This window comes from Mauremys mutica, chromosome 1, assembly GCF_020497125.1.
Source record: "Mauremys mutica isolate MM-2020 ecotype Southern chromosome 1, ASM2049712v1, whole genome shotgun sequence".
Taxonomy (NCBI): Eukaryota; Metazoa; Chordata; order Testudines; family Geoemydidae; genus Mauremys; species Mauremys mutica.
In genome coordinates, this window is record NC_059072.1 from 136,696,633 (window position 1) to 136,717,013 (window position 20,381).

The window sequence follows — 20,381 nt, forward strand, 5'->3', positions numbered from 1 at the left end:
AAGTAATATTAGGGTAGTAATGATTCCCCTTTACCTGTCTTTAATGCAATAAAGATAAAATGTTCAAATGGGGCGACCTAAAGCTAGGCACCTAAACCCGTATTTCCACATCTCTGAAAATCAGACCATTTATTTAGGTACCGAAATAGGAACTCAGTAGCCTGATTTCAGGTACTTATGTTATATACATTTATTTTTACATATTTCTCTGATGCTCCTTGCTGTAGTTTGTGAGACTATCTCACAAACATTTATGTTATTATGAATTAATCCTTATGTTCCTAGTGTGAGTTTTCCTCTTGTGGGATAATATTGCTTTCTGAGCCTTGAAATCCATTACTAGTGACACTTCAGTGAAATGAATAAGAAGCTGTCTGGCTTTTATTAATACATACACATGATATACAATACTGCTTAGTTTATACGTTCATTCAGTTAACTATGCCCACGTGTAACAGAAGCTGCTCGCACAATTTTCATTTGGATAGAACTCTTGTAAATGGATTTCCTGATTAATATGGTATTTTGAAAAGACCTTAGGAAGGAAACAAGGATTGGGATGTAGTATGACCATGTCTATAAAGAAGGCAGTGAACGGTGTGTCTACTATGAGCACATTGAGTTCTCCTATCAGAGGGGTAGCCGTGTTAGTCTGGATCTGTAAAAGCCAACAAAGAGTCCTGTGGCACCTTATAGACTAACAAATGTATTGGAGCATAAGCTTTCGTGGGTGAATACCCACTTTGTCAGACACATGTAATGGAAATTTCCAGAGGCAGGTATAAATATGCAGGCCAGAATCAGTCTGGAGATAACGAGGTTAGTTCAATCAGGCAGGATGAGGCCCTCTTCTAGCAGTTGAGGTGTGAACACCAAGGGAGGAGAAACTGCTTTTGTAGATGGCTAGCCATTCACAGTCTGTTTAATCCTGAGCTATGGCGTCAAATTTGCAAAGGAACTGAAGCTCATTAGTTTCTCTTTGAAGTCTGTCCTGAAGTTTTTTTGCTGTAGGATGGCTACCTTAAAATCTGCTATTGTGTGGCCAGGAAGGTTGAAGTGTTCTCCCACAGGTTTTTGTACACTGCCATTCCTAATATCTGAGTTCTTCTATTCATCTATGCCAAGTGATAGACATGGAGGAGAGAACAGGGAGACACTGGTTTAAAGGCACTGAGAAAATTAAGGTCCCATGGAGAAGTGGGGTTCTGTATGGGGGGGAAACAAGTTCTATAAGCCTTTAAGTAATCCAGCCATGGTAGGATGGGCAAAACCTGAGACCTATTTCTTATACCCATTGAGGGCTGAGTGCCTTGGAGGTTGCTGAGTGACCCCTGAGTAGCCAGTCATCCAACTGTGAGAATATTGTGATACCCCACTGACATACGTGGGCCACTATTGCTGAATGGACCTTTGTAAAGACACTCATGGTCTATTACAAAACATAGGAAATGCTTGTGGGAGGAGTAGATACCTATATGAAAACAGGTGTTCTGGACATCAAGTGCAATGAGCCAGTCTCTCAGATCTAGGGATGTAATTATGGTGGCTAGCATCACTATCCTGAAGCATTATGAAATGACATAGGTATTCAAATGTCTGAGATCAAGGATCAGTCTCCACCCTCTACGCCTTCTGGGGACTATGAAATAGCTGGACTAGAACCCTCTTCTGATAAACTCAGGGGAAAGTGGCTTGATTGCTCCAAGAGCAGGAAAGATTGGACCTCCTGCTTTAAGAGTGCCTCATGAGAGAGGTACCTGAAAAGAAACAGGGAAGGGAGGTGGATGGTGGTGGTGCTGCAATATTCCATGTCACCCACCTCTAATATCCATTTGTCTGAGGTGATGTGCATCCAGACAGGTAAGAAGTGGAATATTCAATCACTGAAAGTGGGTGGAATGGTAGAATTGTACAGCAGAGGATCTGGGGAAATAGGATGCTCTTGACCAATCTGTCAAAAATTTCTCTTAGAAGGGAGTACAGATTGGGTGGTTGTAGGGGGTGGGGGAGTGGTCCTCTTTTGTGAGGTTTGGATCTTCTCCTCAAAGGCTCCGAAGGTCTAAGAAAGTCTGGTCTGGGTGCTACTTGAACGGTCTGGAACGCTGTGCAGCTTGAGACCTGCTCAAGTGTCTTTTTGTTGCAGGCATATAAATTCCCAGTGACCATAGCATTGCCCTTGAATCTTTAAGGGTGTGGAGTGAGGAGTCTCTGTGCTGAAGAGCTTGAGCCCTTCAGAGAGAAGATCTTCAGTGGTTTTCTGCACCTCTTTCAGGAGTTCAGAAGGCTGAAGCCAAGATGCTCTTTGCATATCCACAGTAGTAGCCAGGGATCTAGAAGCTGTGTCAGTGGTATCGAGAGTGGCCTGAAAGGAGGCTTTCATGATTAACTGACCCTCGGAGATGAAGGACTGAAATTGGTCTTTTTAGTCTCATGGCAGGAATTAAATAAAGTGTGGTGAACTTGGAATAACTGTTAAATAATATTTCACCATCAAGACCTGGTAGTTTGCAACTCAAAATAGAAGAGCTGCTGATGAATAGCTCTTTCTGCCCAGAAGGTCTATTTGTTTGGCCTCTCTGTCCAAAGGGGAAGGTCTGTAGTGAGCATGATGGTTTCCTTCATTAGCCACGTCCACCACCAGGGAATTAGGGGTGGGATGGGAGAAGTACTCCATTCCCTTTCCTGTAATAAAACATATTTTATCTCCCTGCTTGGGTGGAATAGTGGCAGGTGTTTGCCATAAAGTACATGAAGGCAATAACAGTGCCTCGTTAATTGGTAGGGCAATTTTTCCCTGAGGGGATGATATTTAAAATGTCCATCGGGGAATGTTGAGACTCCTGGGCCTCTTTTAGCAGGATCTGGAGGGATTCCATCAGGTGTTTCATTAGCTCCTGGAATGCCCTAAAGTCATCAGCAGAAGAGGGCAATGGTGGCATTACAACCTCATCTGGGGAGGAGGAGGAGGACTTGGCTGATAAAGGTGAGCTTTCCTCCATCTGTGGCTCCTGCTCCTCTTGTACCGCGGGGACATATGGCATCGAAGGATGGTCTGTCAGTGCCGGTGAATGATGTGGTACTGGTGGGTGTTGGGGTTTCTTTCTAGCAGGTACCCTCTAAAACTGTTCCACAAAATGCCCCCAGGGGTTCCAGTAAGCCCACTCAGGAGGGGGATAGGTGAGGGGTCACCAAGGGTATTCATATCCCAAAGGTCTAGGGTACCTGGTGGGCTCCACAAGGTCCTCTTCAGTAAATGGACTCAAGAAGGGTGTGACAGTTCCAAGGTAGAGCCCTGTACAGAGACCTCAGAGTCAGAAATATCATTCCCTGGGTGGGGTGGGGGTACCAAGTGTTGGAAATCAAGTTGCAGCTGTCAGTGCAGTACCCAAGAGAGATCTAGTAGAGCTCCTTAATAAGGGAGACCCCAGTTTATCCAAAATGAGAAGATCTTCCAGGGAAAACAATCTTGAGGGTGGTCGAGAGCTATGATAGCTGGAGCTGGGATGTGGAGTGCTGCCAAGGAGGAATTGGTGCATGCAGTATTGGCAAAGTTGACGGAGCAGTTTCTTTAACATTGGATGGTACCGGAGCGCAGGTAGAAGCCCTGTGTACATCAAGGTGCTGAGAGGTACTGACGTAGGAGCCACTCTGTGCATGGAAGACTTTTCTGCACATGACGTCTTATGTGGTACTATAGTGGGGCAGTTGCCCCACTTTGGCAGACAAAGGGTTAATAGCAGCCCTTGGAGCGGCTGCGCAGAACCTGGCCAATCATAGAAGGTTTAGAAGCAGCCAATCAGGGCCAGGCTGGGCCCTATATAAAGGCTGAAAAGCAGAAGAGACAGGAGTCTCTCCCTGACAAGCAAGGGAGGAGGACTGGCTCCCAGGGCTAGTACCTTAGATAGAGCAGCATTGGGCAGGCTCAGGGGAGCACAGGAAAAGCTCCAGCCTGATATCTGCCAGGCTGCATCCCCTGCTAAAAAATGGGCTGAGAAGGTGCAAGGGCCAAAGGGAAGTGGCCTAGGAAGCGTGAGCAGTAGAGGGAAGAGAAGGAGGGCAGGACATGGCTGCCGCCAGAGGGTCCCTGGCAAGGGGCTAGACTTTGGAGCTGCAGTTGGTCACGAGGGCAGGTGCAGACTGAGGACTGTGGATACCCCCAGAAGGGGAGAGAACCGAGTGGGGCATAGCCGGAGGGTTGTGTCCAGAAGAGGATGCCGCAAGCCAGGGAGCAAAGCAGGTCCCAGACAGCACTGCAGAGCAGAACACTGGGTGAGACACCACCTGCAGAGGGTGCTTCACAGCTGGACAGAGCTAATTCCTGGAGCAACCAGCAGGAGGTGCCACAGTGGTGAGTGTGCAACTCGTTACAGGTATCAATGTTTTGGTACTGATTTCAGTCTGAGACTCCAAGTGAAATTGGTACCAGGGTGTTGGTACCATATAAGAAAAGGGGTAACCCACCCCTCAGGGGACTCACGTAGCTGGAGTTGTGTAATTTAGATAGACTTACCACGGTAGTGTAGACATCGTCCAGGTTTTGCTCTGTCTCAAGCCACAGATGGGTTGAGAGATAAATGAGTGGCAGTGGGTCCGCACCTCCCTACATGACCTCATATGGGAGCATGAGGAGCTGTTCTGTGTAGGCTCAGGCCTGCAGATGCTGCTTTATGGTCTCCGGTCAATAGTGCACAGCACCCACAGGGCATATACTTGAACAAGAACTGAGAAGGAACTTCTGTGAGCTTCCTGGGATTTATAGTTGGAGTCACACCACTTTATTTTATGATCCTATCTGATTTCTTGTGGTAAGCAGGGTTAGGAGTGGGAAAGCACAGGAAGTGCTGTAGTACATGGTTTTGTTGATCCTGTAAATTGCATTCTTCCCTACGAATCAATATTAAACCAATGTCCCAGTATGGTATTGCACATACAGGGCATTGCTGGAGGTGCTGTGTTTTGGAGGAGATATAAAACTAAGTTCTGGACTACTTGTCAATAAACATCCCAAGGCATATTTTGAAAGAGGAAAGGCGTTAACCCTGGTGTTCTGGCCAAATTCTAATCTGTGTATTTACATTCTGCCTCCCTAAATTTCCCATGTAATTTCAATCAGTTATTCTCTTGCACTTCCTGTCCTAACTCTTGTGTAATGTTGCTGTTCATAGATAAACAACTGTTGCTTCTGAGTGGTGGATGACACAATCCTTACAAATTACTACATAACTCATAGGTTAAGTCCTTTGGGAACCTTTTAGATGACAGGCACTGCAAGGTAATGTAAACTGTGAATCGAACGACATGGTATTCATTTTTATTTCACTGCAAAATGTTTAGACAGCACGCAACTAACAGACTTCCTGCAGTACTGGCATGGATGTGATACACTTGGCAGAAGTGGACACTGATGAGAAACTGCTCAACGGGACACAGTATTTGACAATAAAACCTTTACGCATATTTTCTATAACAGCTGTTTGGGATATCCTCTGAATCAGGAAGAGCACCTTTCCTGCAGGTCTCCTGAGCAGTTAAGTAATTACTGCATTGCTGGCTTTGGAGGTTTCTAATACTTAAGAACTATATTGTGTTGTTACAATATTAATACAGATAGGTACATGGAATAAAAATGTCCTGGACTCTGGAAACACCAAGAGAGGCAATTTGTGATGACTTCCTTTGGAAAGAGCAGAAATTATACGGAATTTCTGCAATCTTTTAAAATGTGATAGATATATACCAGTTCGTATTGGCATTTTAGACAAGGGAATGACTGTTACTCATCCGCCAATGTATGTTCTAGAAATTGCTGGCTGCCTTTGTGTATGGAAACTCACATGCACACTTGTATTGTGAGAGGATTCCTCATAATTTTTAGTTTTCTAATGAAATAAAAAATAAAATTATAAACTGGGAAAACCTGACAGACACCTGTCCAAACCCTGCATATAGCCAACTCTCACCTCGTTTCTGCAGGATTTCTTGCAGATCCAGCTTGGCAGCTGTATCTATCAGGGTATCTTCATCATTGTCTTGATCTGCATCGTCTTCTGTTGTGGAAGATCCTACAGAGAGGATTTGGAGTTTGGTCCCTAAGTCTTGGACTTCTGGTTTCAGGAAGGCAGCTGGGCCATCAATGCCTGCAGGCAAAAGTGAAACAGAATGGAGAAATCTCACTGCTTTTGTAACTGACTGACTGTGTTCAGCATCACAAGGTAATGGGGCCGGTTTTATTCAATATCTTCATTAACGATCTGGAGGATGGTGTGGACTGCACCCTTAGCAAGTTTGCAGATGACACTAAACTGGGAGGAGTGGTTGATACGCTGGAGGGTAGGGCTAGGATACAGAGGGACCTAGACAAATTAGAGGATTGGGCCAAAAGAAATATGATGAGGTTCAACAAGGACAAGTGCAGAGTCCTGCACTTAGGACGGAAGAATCCCATGCACTGCTACAGACTAGGGACCGAATGGCTGGGCAGCAGTTCTGCAGAAAAGGACCTAGGGGTTACGGTGGACGAAAAGCTGAATATGAGTCAACAGTGTGCCCTTGTTGCCAAGAAGGCTAATGGCATTTTGGGTTGTATAAGTAGGGGCATTTCCAGCAGATTGAGGGATGTGATCATTCAGCACTGGTGAGGCCTCATTTGGAGTACTGTGTCCAGTTTTGGGCCCCACACTACAAGAAGGATGTGGATAAATTGGAGAGAGTCCAGCGGAGGGCAACAAAAATGATTAGGGGGCTGGAGCACATGACTTATGAGGAGAGGCTGAGGGAACTGGGATTGTTTAGTCTGCAGAAGAGAAGAATGAGGGGGGATTTGATAGCTGCTTTCAACTACCTGAAAGGGGGTTCCAAAGAGGATGGATCTAGACTGTTCTCAGTGGTAGAAGATGACAGAACAAGGAGTAATGGTCTCAAGTTGCAGAGGGGGAGGTTTAGGCTGGATATTAGGAAAAACTTTTTCACTAGTAGGGTGGTGAAGAACTGGAATGGGTTATCTAGGGAGGTAGTGGAATCTCCTTCCTTAGAGGTTTTTAAGGTCAGGCTTGACAAAGCCCTGGCTGGGATGATTTAGTTGGGTTTGGTCCTGCTTTGAGCAGGGGGTTGGACTAGATGACCTCCTGAGGTCCCTTCCAACCCTGAGATTCTATGATTCTATGAAAAAGGCATCTCATTTCACCTCTCCCTGCTCAAACACCCTTTTAGAACACTGATACATCTGAGTGCCCAGACATTTTCCAAAAAGGGGGGGGAATGACTGTCTTCCCAAAGAAGCACTGTACCGGATTATGAATCAAGAGATCTAGATTCTAAATCTGGCTCTAACAGACTTCCCGTGTTACCTAGGGAAAGTCATGTTAACCTCTCCAAACCTCAGTTTCCCCATCCCTAAATGGGAATGATGATACTTCCATTTTCACAAGGTGTTGTGAGTTTAAATTAATTGATGTTTGTAAAGCACATTGAAACTCCTAGACTTTTTTTTATGGGCAACCATTTTAAGCCTTTACTGTCCACAGTAGTTATGTATCAGAGGGGTAGCTGTGTTAGTCTGGATCTGTAAAAAGCGACAAAGAGTCCTGTGGCATCTTATAGACTAACAGACGTACTGGAGCATAAGCTTTCGTGGGTGAATACTGACTTTGTCAGATGCATGTAATGAAAATTTCCAGAGGCAGGTGTAAATATGCAGGCAAGAATCAGTCTAGAGATAATGAGGTTAGTTCAATCAGGGAGGATGAGGACCTCTTCTAGCAGTTGAGGTGTGAACACCAAGGGAGGAGAAACTGCTTTTGTAGTTGGCCAGCCATTCACAATCTTTGTTTAATCCTGAGCTGATGGTGTCAAATTTGCAAATGAACTGAAGTTCAGCAGTTTCTCTTTGAAGTCTGGTCCTGAAGTTTTTTGCTGCAGGATGGCTACCTTTAAATCTGCTATTGTGTGTCCAGGGAGATTGAAGTGTTCTCCTACAGGTTTTTGTATATTGCCATTCCTAAATATCTGACTTGTGTCTATTTATCCTTTTACGTAGGGACTGTAGTCATGTTCTTTGTTAATCACCTTGATGTTAGTCTATGAATACTCCACTACGTAAGTCACAGTAAACTAGGGGTTGTTCACAGCTGAAAGCCAAACTATATGTAGCCGCCACCTGGGTTTCTGGTGGAACCAACGTACCCATGGTTAACCATATAAAGCAGCTCTGATACTGCAGTTCTTGTCACAGACACTTTCACAGAGGGTGCAATATGTGCCAGGGATATGGAAGAGTGAATGTTGTTTGGGGTACCTTAACTCTGCATTTCCAAACTATCTAGAATTTGTTTTAAGTGCAGTCTTTGCTTTGGATTTCTTGGCTTTCTGCTGTTTTTGTATTTTAAAACTGCAACGGTTTACTCAGGTATTACCTTTGGGTTACTGACACATTTACAACCTTAACTCCATCTTAAAAGATTCTTGGTCTGAAATATATAAGGGGAAGCTATCCAATTTTCATCCCTCTTTCCTCTGACTTCTGTAGTATCTAGTTTCGTGATTCAGAGGCGTTTTTATTCTCTCCTGTCTCATTTCAGAAGCGCTTTCTCCAACCAGAAAGTTTCTCTCAATCTGCTTTCTCCCAGTTAATTCTAAGCAGGCTATCAGTCCAGCAAGTGCTACAGCTGAAGTCTCCTCTCACTCCTCTCCCACTCTGCAGCAACTGTTCCACAGAACAGGAGAGACATTTAAAGAGATGGGCTGCCAGGAGACGCAATATATTTCTAGGAGCAACCACTAAGATTAATAAATTCATTTTTATCCTTTTGAGTTCATGGTATCCCTTTAATGTGTATCACAAAACCCCAAGGCATAACCTGCTACCTCCCTGATAGGTTGCAAGAATCCTGGCTCTCATGGTACTTTTCCTGACACTTTCACAGGATTGTGAGGCTTTCACGGTCACCCCCTATGCCCCATCATGTGTGGGGCTCCCTGGGCTGTGAGCTTATCACTGCCTCCTGCTATGTCACTGTCCCCAATGGTTCTTGCCACTATTCCACTGTCACGCTGTGAGACCACTGAACTCTTGCCCCAGCTCCTTGCTTTCCCACAGTGTCTATGGCTTTCCTTTCTATCAACACTTTGCTGCTATGTTGCTGTCCCCTCCCTGCCACGTGCAGGGCCCACTGATCCCAAAATTTACCTCCTTGCCATGTGGCAAGACCTAAATCTAATGGATCGTGTTTGCATGTCACAGGGACAAGACTCTGAAAAACTTCTCTCACTCAACACTTGAATTTGTAATTTGAGATTAGGGTGAATTAACAGGATAGTGGAGAGGAATTCCAGGACTGAGATGAAAGAGAATGCAAAAACCCCTGCTACCAGCAGAGGGTAGTTTAATTCCTCAGAGTGTCAGTAGGAATTGGGCTGTGGCTGAAACCCAACGTGTGTAAGGAACACCCGTGGAGACAGGGGAACCGAAGAAAGCTAAATTTAATATTCATCAACCCCTGTACTGCCTTCCCCTCCCCAATCAGCCTGTCACGGCAATTTTTGAGAACTGTCTTGAAGGATAGTGCATGTTGCTGCTATTCATTTATTCTCTGTCCTCCTTTTCTCTTACTGCTTCAGAAAAATCCAATGAATTTCTCCTGCTCCAGATTTATAGCTCCCTACATTTCTGGGAACACTACTAAAGTACTCAGGAGGTGAGGAAATGAAACAATTCCACAAACAATTCCATTCAGCCAGACGGCTTTGGTCCAACTCTAAGAGATCATTCAGAAGTGGATAGATTTTCCCAGTCTAATTAGCTATCTGACAGTGGAGTCTGATTCAGGTTGAGAGTTTTTTTACAGCACAGTGTTGCTTAGCAACAGATGAGTGAAAAGGAACAAATGAATGCTGTAGTGCTGCTCTTCTTTTGTACCCAACAAAATCAACCCCTTTAGTTTCTCGCCCACCCATTCCCCTGGGGAATGTAAATGTGACCACCCCTAAGGTAAAAACAAACTAGCATTAGTAAGAATGTCTGTTGATCAGGATGACTACATACCATGCAGGATAACATCGCTGTGAAAAGGGGTGTGGGTCTCAACTAAGGGAGTCTGCTCCTCACACCCTTTGGGCTTTGATCTACGCAGCTTTGCTTCTGGATTTGGCTGTACCATCAAGGGCTCAAGACGTTTCTTCCTCTGCTTCTTCTCCAGAAGAGCTCTCTAAGAGAAACAAAGGATATGAAGTAAGGATGAATAGCCACACACACTACAGAGTAAGAGGCAATGCATGGTCCCTCCCTGGCCATTGGTAACAAAGTATTTTATATTGGAACCACTATGAAGTCTGAAAAGCTCTGGTGTGCTCTGACAAGGGTCTCACACTTCAGAATGATTCCACTATGCAGACTTCACTGATGACTCTGGAGTGAGGCACTCACTTGGACTCTCAGATTCCATTGCTGGCAGCCAGGGGTCAAGGCACCACCTTAGACTGCGACATAATCCTTGGCCATCAGCAATCTTTTGTCTTTGTATCCAATATAAACTGCCATAACTCTTTAATTCACACGGAGTTAAATTTAGCAGATTTATTCAGAATCCACTATGAAGCATTTCACAAACTAGAATTAGCGATACAAAACACATCTCATGGTTTCATTAATCACTGCCCATACCTTACCTATTTAAAACTGATAGATAGGATAGAAATGATGACCCACCAGGACCCACCAGTCTCTCTACAGTAGCTCTGATTCTATGACTAAACATTCTGTCTTTTTGAATAACATCTTCAGTTATCAAATTTCAGTATGTCAGATGTGTAATAGTACAGATAAGCTAATTTCATATTAAATGCCGAGAAGTATATTTATGCAATATTACTTTTGCATGGTTAACAATTCAAATATTTTATAGTGAAATCTTAACACAAGGTTGCTCTATCAAGGCTTTTAACCATATTTGAGGACTTGACCCAGGAGCAAGCTGGAAAAAAGTGTTTCTAAGAAATGTACAATTTTGACTGAAAAAAAAATGTTGATAAGCAAACAACCCAGATGAAACGAAGGGACAGAGATTTGGACAAAAATTGACTCTCTATGGGAAAGGGAATTATTAAAGAAATTCATCTTATGACAAAATGCCAGCTTCCTACATATTCCCTGACCTGCTTACTTAATACCCTATTAAAGGATCTACATTTTAAACAGAATGACAAATTAATTTCTTTTTTATTGTTAGCAGCTAAATTTTGCATTGCACATTACCAGAAAAATGTAGCTCCTCCTCCTATGGATCAGAGATATAGCAAAATATGGACTGTCCTTGAAATGGGAAAGCTTTCACAGCAAGTATGTACGCAAGAAGTGCCAAAAAGAGAATGGGTGTTTAGAAATGCGGTCATCCTTTTTAATGTACTCAGATGAGGAGGACTCTCCAGTCAGCAAGCCAGAATCTTTAGCCAGGTTATTTGAATATTAACCTGATGCTACATAGGAATAGGTAATGTGCTATGTAGTATGTTAATATGTTGTTGTAGTAACTTTGCCTTGGTAAAAAGTAAAACAAACAAACAAACCACATATCACAAAATGCCAAAGTTAAGCTTGAGACCACACCCCTCTCCCTGCTCCCTTGTGCCTCTGCATTACAGTGTGATACAGTCTTCAATTTCACTGTGTAACAGGTTGAGCACTCACCACCACAGCACCTCCTGCTGGTTGCCTTGGGAATTAGCTCCTCAGCCTCAGAGTGCCCCCTGCTGGCTGATGTCTCTCCTGCCTCAGGCCCTGTGTCCTTCCCAGACCCTGGTGCCCTTTACCTTGGGGTTCTGCCCACACTCTGTGTCTCCCCTCCCAGGGGAACCCCCAACCCTCTATACCCACCTTGCCTCACTGGCTACTCCCAGTCATCATCTAGCCCCCAATCTCTGGGGCAAACTGCAGTCTGTAATGGCCACTCATCACTGGCAAGGGAGTTGGACCTGCTGCCTTTCTTGGCCCAGCTGTCTCCCTGCAGCCCCAGTTTCTCCTTTGGCCTTCAGCAAGGCCTCAACCTGGGGACTCGCCAGGCCAGAACTCCCCAGCTCTGCCTGCCCCTCCCCAGCACTGTTCTGCTTCAGGTACCCTCTGCTCCCAGGCAACAAGGTCCTTCCCACTCCAAGGCTGGAGTGAGACTGACCCAGCTCCTCCCTTATATCAGGGCCGGGTGTGGCCACAGCGGTGGCTGCTCTTAACCCCTGCTCTAATTGGGTCCCAGCCACAGCCCTCTCCAAGGGCTGCTTTTAACCCCTGCTCTCCTGGCAGCTGCCCCACTACACACTGCCACATATTTCTCAAATCCTCACTCTTCCAACTGACATTACTATTGCACTCAGAGATATTATTGTGATTCAGCAAAACAAGTCAGGACTTGCACAGGAAATGGACTCTCTGATAGGAGCTGGCATCCCCAGAGGAGAACTCACAACTGGCAGCTCTCAGACACTGGAAGTCATAGATAGGACAAGAAGGAATAGGAGTTACAGGGGGAGTCAAGGGTGTTTCAATCATTCGTGTTGAGCTAACTGAATGGCAGAGAACTTGATATACCAAGTGAACTCATTCCTTGTGATACAAAGCTGAATGACAAAATTAGCCAGAGTCAAATGAACTATGAATCCCAATCTTAGTGTCAACATATATAAGCCTGTCACTTGTGATGTCATAACAAGCGATAAAGAAAACAAGTTCTAACTTCAATAATTAAGGTAAGACGCTGCTGGATGCATGCGGGTAAATGTGAAGAGAACTATGCTTGGTACGGAGAGTTACAAGGTCTGTGAAGGAAAGTTACAAGGTCTGTGAGAATCGGATTTTAGTACACTGTAGTTCATCACTAAGCCAAATGGGATGTTCTACATGTGTACAAGTCACTTGCACTAAAGACAGATCATCCCTGTCTGCTCATTAGTAACCTTAAGAGCAATCTGAAGGTTGTTCTCACTGATGATAGCTCCCACTTCTCGCTCCACATATTCCTTAAAGTAAGTAGACACCTGGATGCAGGCGTCCTTCTATCATCATTCCCCTCTGAACCTATCAAACTACCCTCTCTTTTTTTGTCTCTGGTGATGGCTCTTTCCTTGCATGTATCCTCACTTGCAAAGCTCAGTTCTTGGCCCTCTGCTCTTTTTTCTCTCTTATGGCAAGTTTCCTCAGAAGGTCCGGTGTGTGCACACTGTTTCTTTAATTGCATGATCACATATGAAGGCTAGATTGCATGTGCTGGTTTATTATCCTAGCACTGTTCATGAGCACTACCCCGCATGAGCTGGTTTGTTGTTGTAGTTGGTATTCCTGAGGGCTGGGCTACAGGGGTTGCTGCTGTTCTAATATTATGTGAGAGTCATGTTCTCTAGGCTGGTTTGTTACTGGGTTATTTTGGGACCTGTGCTGTCCAAGTTAGTTTGTTATTGTAACGTTACACACAAAGGATAGCCTGAACATTAAAAATATATTTTATAAGTATTAAAATATTGGTTTGGAAGAAGAAACTACATAAGAATTAGAGAAACTTTGCAAATACATATTGAAGGTCAAATTTACGCTACTGATTGGTAGTCAGACCCTTTACCAGAAATCCAGGTCTGCTGGTTCTGCAGTTTTACAAAATATATAACCAGGCTCAGATCACAGAACATACCAGTATATTGTTACAGGACTAAAAAAACCAAAACATATTCCATAATCATCCAAGAGCAAGAGGGAAGGAAATACGAGGAAATGAAATGTCATTGAGCAAGACAGCAAGAGTCAACAACACATTATCCTCAAAATAAATATGGAACAGAACCTGTCACTGACATTTCCCTTATCTGACAGACAGAAGAGGAGAAGGGAAGCAAGAGAGACATTATACATGCAATAAGAATATACCCACTTACTATAGGCATCGGAGATTGAATTTGGGGGCCAGTATCTGCTATCAGTAAACTAACTCTCTAAGAGCAACCTGACTGATTCTTCTACTAGGCCAGGTTTTTTTAAAGCATTTTAGTGTTTGCTGCCCTAGAAGTTTATTTCCATCTTAGGCCTAGTCTATACTTAAAACTTAGGTCAACATAGGAACTGTGCTCAGGGGTGTGAAAAATCCAAACCCCTCAGTGTAGACATGGTTAGGTTGACAGAAGAAAGCTTCCATTGACCCAGCTACCATCGCTTGTGGAGGTGGAGTTTCTGCAGTGATGGGAAAACCCCTTTCATCGCTGCAGAGTGCGGCTATACTTTGGTGCTACAGTGGCATAGCTATGGCACCGTAGCCATGCTGCTGTAGCGCCAGTAGTTTAGACATAGCCTTAATACACAGGGGCGGCTCTAGCGATTTCGCCGCCCCAAGCACGGCGGCACGCTGCGGGGGGCGCTCTGCCGGTTGCCGGTCCCGCGGCTCCAGTGGACCTCCCGCAGACGTGCCTGCGGAGGGTCCGCTGGTCCCGTGGCTCCGGTGGACCTCCCACAGGCGACCCTGCGGATGCTCCACAGAAGCCGTGGGACCAGCGGACCCTCCGCAGGCACGCCTGCGGGAGGTCCACCGGAGCCGCCTGCCGCCCTCCCAGGGACCGGCAGAGCGCCCCCCGCGGCATGCCGCCCCAAGAACGCGCTTGGCGTGCTGGGGTCTGGAGCCGCCCCTGTTAATACAGTACAATTCTGTTTTAACAAAAGGTTTATGGGACACACCAAAACTTTGAGAAAACAGGGGGTCTGTATATGTGGGACAGTATTTCATCATGCACACCTTCATTTAACAGAAACTTTTGGTTAACCAGAAGGTAGAAAAAAAATGGAACAGTACGGTCATTTGTTTTAAAAGAGTTTCTCTCTATTTCTATTTTTGATTAAGGCATGGGAAATGTGCTGCCACACTGTTATTTAAGTAGGCTTAGCAGAATTCTTTTTGTTTAATAATTTTGATCAATAGTATCAATATTTATTTTAAAGCATTGTTTTAGATTTTTTATCTATTTAAATTTTCACAGTTGTGAAATTATGGGGGAGGAGAGGTCAGACAATAATTATTTAATGACAGTATATGTTAAGATTTCAAACATTAAAACTACCTAAATGGTGCCTCTGCTCCAGCTGCACTAAATGCTAGCGTAACACCACAATATAATAGATGGAAATATTTTTTCGTCACTTTGAATGTGTATGGTAAAATTAATATTTACCAACATTTACCAATAAAAATCTAATCCCCCAAGCATACATTTAAGGCTGTTAGAGTGCAGTTCACTTTGTTTGAACGAGACGGCATAACAACTTTATAATCAACATTGCTAAGTGTTCTTTTAAAAATTTGCTTACACTGATGTGATGGACAAATAAAAGAATTGGATTTTGTTTACTTTTGGCTAATATCCAACTCTTTCTTCCATCCCTGTATTATAATGGAGATTAATGTACTTTAGGGAAAAGACACAGGAGCAGTACGCTCCATTTGTCCCCAATAAGATAATGAAAGGACACTGGTTATCATGATGCATTTGACACTTTGGGAACGTTGTACATTAAAAACTTCCATGACATTTTACTTTCAGGCTACACAGGATTCCTGAAAATTCAGAACACTGTGAACACTGGAAACAAAATAATAATATTGAGTCTATCAAATTTCCAGCAAGCTGCCCAGGGAGTTAGGACCATCAGATCTAGCATAACACAGCTGACCAATGGGCCATCCTGTTTGGTTTTCTGTGCCTTGGGGGAAGACACAAAACCCCTAATAAAGCACTTGAGTGTGCAATACTACATCATTTATTTATTAATAATCATCATCATTTTTATCGCAACCACAAATGTGCTAGGCACATCACAGAAAGCATATTAAATGCAGATCTCTGCTGTGGAAAAAGTTGCTTCCTGAGCATCATCTGGTTAACTATTTAGGTCCTGAGTCATGTGGTTTAATAGATCTTTAATTTCTAAAATAGCTGAGATAAACATTGCAAGATGAAAAAAGCCTGTTTAGTGTGTGATGCACAATATATGACCAGCATGTGGCCTGTCACAGTGCCCCTTGCAACCTGCTGCTTACCTCTCTCTTTCTGCAGAATTTAAGCTTCTATTTATTAAAAAAAATAGACCAAAATTTTCAGAAGTGTTTAAAGGTAAAAATTTAAATCTACATGTACATACCTAAATAAGAGGTCTAATTACCAGCACTGCTGTGCACCTGCAGCTCTAACAGACTGAAGTTTCAAAATTTGTCGCAAGTCTCTAGTCACTATAGTTTTGCAGAGAACCTTCTGAATGCAAACAAATACAGTTTTCTTTAAATTTGTCTGCAAACAGCCTAAAACAGAACCTCAGAGCAGCGTGAACTACTCCCATCCATCTACTTAGGTTAGCCCTGCTGCCTAACAATATCAAATGACGTAGTATTCTCGGCTCTATGAGCTAAGAGGTGAAAACATTATCTAAAAGTTGAATTTGTACTCTCTTTTATTTTAGAAGAAAGATCCAAAGTAAGTACTCTATCCAGTGTTGTTGGTTAATCAGACACTATTTGTAGAACCTAGATAGGGAGAAATCCTGTTCGGTTGAGTGATACAATCAAAGACCTAAACCCTTGCACTGACTTCTTTAGGACTTGTTTACACTGCCAAGTTTCTGCACAGTAAAGCAGCTTTCTGCGCTGTAACTCCCAAGGTGTACACACTGCCAAGCCATTTAGTGCACAGAAACTGCGCAGTTGCAGCACTGTAAAAAAAATACCACCCCAACTAGAGGTATATGGCTTTCTGCGCCGGGGGTACAGCATCACGGTGCCAGTGCAGACACCCTGGTCGATTACAGTGCTGCGATTGGCCTCCGGGAGGTGTCCCACAATGTCTGTTCTCGCCTCTCTGGTCATCAGATTGAACTCTACTGCCCTGCCCTCAGGTGACCAACCATGAGCCCCACCCCTTAAATTCCTTGGGAATTTTGAAAGTCCCCTTCCTGTTTGCTTGGTGATGCGTGTAGTGATCTCAATGCATCTTTCCAGGTGACCATGCCTGCTCCACGCACTAGGCGATAATAGGTTGGAGCAATGCCGAGCTGCTGGTCCTCATCAGCATTTGGGGAGAGGAGGCTGTCCAGTCCCAGCTGCGCTCCAGCCATAGGAATTATGATACCTACGGACAGATTTCAGGATGCATAACAGAAAGGGGCCATGACTGGGACACACTGCAGTGCAGGGTTGTAGCGATGCGACGACTCACCAGTGCGGCGCCTCCTGCTGGTCGTCCTGGGAATTAGCTCTACCAGCCTGGAGCACCCTCTGCAGGCCGGTGTCTCCCTCCCAGACACTGGTGCCCCTCTACATCAGGGTTCTGCCCCCAGCAGTAACCCACAATCTGGGTCTTCCCACCCGGGGGAACCCCCAACCCTCTATCCCCACCTCGCCTCAGTGGTTACTGCCAGTCACCATCTAGCCCCCACTCATTGGGGTGGACGGCAGTCTATAAACCACTCATCATCGGCAAGGGGGATTAGGACCTGCTGCCTCTGCCTATCTCTGGGCTGCCCCTCTGCAGCCCCAGTACCTTTTATAGGTCCTTAACAGGGCCTGGAGCCTGGGGTTTTATTAGGCTGGAGCTCCCCAGCTCCTTCTGCCCTTCTCCAGCACTGCTCCACCCTAGGTACCCTGCTCAGCTCCCCGGGCATCCAGGTCCTTCTCTCTCAAGAGGCGAGAGAGAGAGTGTCCTCTTGAGCTCCTGGCTCACAGCCCCTTTATAGGGCCATCTGTGGCCTGATTGGGGCTTGGCCTCAGCTGTGGCTGCTTCCCCAATCAGCCTTTCCCCAGCCACAGCCACAGCCCTCTCCAGGGCTGCTTTTAACTCCTCCAGGCAGGAGCAGGGTGATCACCCCACTACAACGGTCAAAGTGAAGGAGCTGCGGAACACCTACCACAAGGCATGGGAGGCAAACCACCGCACTGGTGCTGCGCCCACGAGCTGCCGGTTCTACAAAGAGCTGGATGCAATATTCGGTGGCGACCCCACCTCCACTGCGAAGGCCCCTGTAGATACTTCAGAGGCTCGCATGCCAGTCAAGAGTGGACCGAGCCAGGAGGAGGAAATCTTGGATGAGGTTGTGGAGGGGGAGGAGAACACAGAGGCAGAGGATGACTCAGAGGTCACAGATGCATGCAGCCAGGAGCCCTTCTCTACCCGGGAGGAGTCTAGCCAGTCACAGCAGTCAGAGCTTAGCAAAGCGCAAACAGGAGAGGAGACCCCTTGTAAGTGGCTTTGATTTTGGGAATTGCTGAAGTGAGTTGTTGGGGGGAGGAGGGTTGCAGAAAGCAGGCTTGTGTCTGTATGATGTGCGTACCACCACATGCCTAGACTGAGTGGCAGAACAGGGTGTGATTGACTCCCTCACTTCACGGGAATCTGCCTCAGAGATCTCCATGAAACTCTCATGGAGATACTGGGCAATCCTGCTTCGTTTCTTGCCCCATTAAGGGTAACTTTCCCGTGCCACTCTGCCGTCACTGGGGGGGAAGGGAGAAGATGACAATTGCTGCACACAGGCAAGTCGCATAAGGGCCAGGGTGGAAGCCGCAGTCTTGGAGAAGACCCTCCCTTGATTCCCTGCTCACCCTCAGCAGCGAGATATCTTCCATAATGAACACGGCCTGTGGAAAATGTAGGGACAGTAATGATTATAAGGCCCCCTACAGTGCTGGCTCTCCCCAAAAGCCATGTGCAAAGTGTACAATACAGTCCTGGAACACTGATTTCCCCAGCCTCTGTGGCTACTCACCATTTTGGGGGTCTTGTGGCTCATGTGTGCTTGCCTGGGGTCAGCCAGTTAGTGACAGGTATGGGAATAGTGGCTGTGTGTTAAATCACTGAATCAGTGGTCTGTGTGTTGCAAACAATACTACTTCTGTAAAATGTTTCATTTTGGCTTCACAGAGATGACCTTGGGAGCCCAGTCTCCCTCTTTGTTATCACCAGCTGAATGGCTGCGCAGAATTAAAAAGCGGCCATGAAAAACTAAAAGAGGACTTTCTGTGTGATGTCATGGTGCACTCCGCGGCCGAAAAACAAGAATCGAAGGAGTGGCAGGACAGTGAGAAGAGGGACTGAAAAGAGAACGTGGCATGCCAGAACAAAGTGCTTAAACGTTATGGAGCGCCAAGCAGACACGCTCCAGATGCTACTAGCTCTTCAAACCGAGCAGTTCTGCACCCACCCTCCCCTGCAGCTGCTGTCGCTAAACTCTTTGCAATACGCACCCCAGACACCTCCAACACACTCTTATCAACCTCCTGGCTCCAGTCTGTACCCGCAGCATTCTACTCCTGCCCCGTCACAGTCCAGCCCTGCAGACTCCCAGTACCCACTGCACTCAACCCCCATCGCTCTGCAGTTTAGCCCTGCTGAAGTACAGTACCCACTGCACTGTACTCCAAAGGACAAGGTTGCATAGGATATCTGGACATACACATATATTTAACCGTTCTGGGACCCCACCTCCTCCTAGGGCCCTCCCTTCCCCCATCCCCCTCAGTGCTGATGTGTTTTTTTTGTTTGTCTCTCTCCTCTGTTTTGGTTTGAAAGCAACCTTTATTCCATTAATTGAAAGTAAACAGAGCCCTGCAAAGCAACAGGCAATTTTCTTAAACCTTCACATCTGCACCAATCACAATCACCTCCTAGCATAACAAGCACTGTACTCCTGAACATAGCAACAAATATTAGTGGCTTTCAGCTTCAAATTGCTGCCTCTAGGCATCCCTGATCCTTATGGCCCCATGCTGCACCCCTCTAATAGCCTGGGTCTCTGGCTGCTCAAATTCAGCCTCCAGGCACTGAGCCTCAGCAGTCCAGCCCTGAGTGAAGCTTTCATCCTTCCCTTCACAAATATTATGGAGTGTACAGCACGCAGCTATAAGCATAGGAATATTGTCATAGGCCAGGTCCAGCCTCCCATAAAGGCAGCGCCAGCGGGTCTTTAAATGGCCTAAAGCACACTCAACAGTCATTCTGCACTTGCTCAGCATGTTGTTGAACCACTCCTCACTGCTGTCAAGGTGCTCCGTGTATGGCTTCATAAGCCACAGCATTCAGTTGTAGGTGGGGTCTCCCAGGATCACAATGGGCATTTTGACTTCCCCTATGGTGATCTTCTCGTCTGGGAAGAAAGTCTCTGCTTGCAGCTTCCTGAACAGGTCAGTGTTCAGAAAGATGCGTGCAGCATGCACCTTTCCGGACCAGCCTGCATTAATGTCCGTGAAACACTCATGGTGATCCACAAGTGCCTGGAGAACCATAGAGAAATAACCCTTCCAATTAATGTATTTAGTGGCTAGGTGGTCTGGTGCCAGAATTGGAATGTGTGTGCCATCTATCGCCCCTCCACGGTTTGGGAA

The 20,381-nt window shown here is 45.5% G+C and overlaps 1 protein-coding gene across 4 annotated transcripts in view; it reads right to left on the bottom strand.

The window, feature by feature from the left end:
* Window positions 1–20,381, bottom strand: part of TULP3 (TUB like protein 3) — a 92,334-nt gene that overhangs the window by 38,259 nt on the left and 33,694 nt on the right. For all 4 annotated transcript variants that reach the window (XM_044997372.1, XM_044997364.1, XM_044997348.1 and 1 more), the window contains exons 3-4: window positions 10,040–10,202; window positions 5,961–6,137 (exon numbers count right to left, since the gene is read on the bottom strand). In XM_044997372.1, coding sequence (XP_044853307.1) covers window positions 5,961–6,137; window positions 10,040–10,202 — 340 coding nt within the window. The remainder of the gene's footprint in view (window positions 1–5,960; window positions 6,138–10,039; window positions 10,203–20,381) is intronic.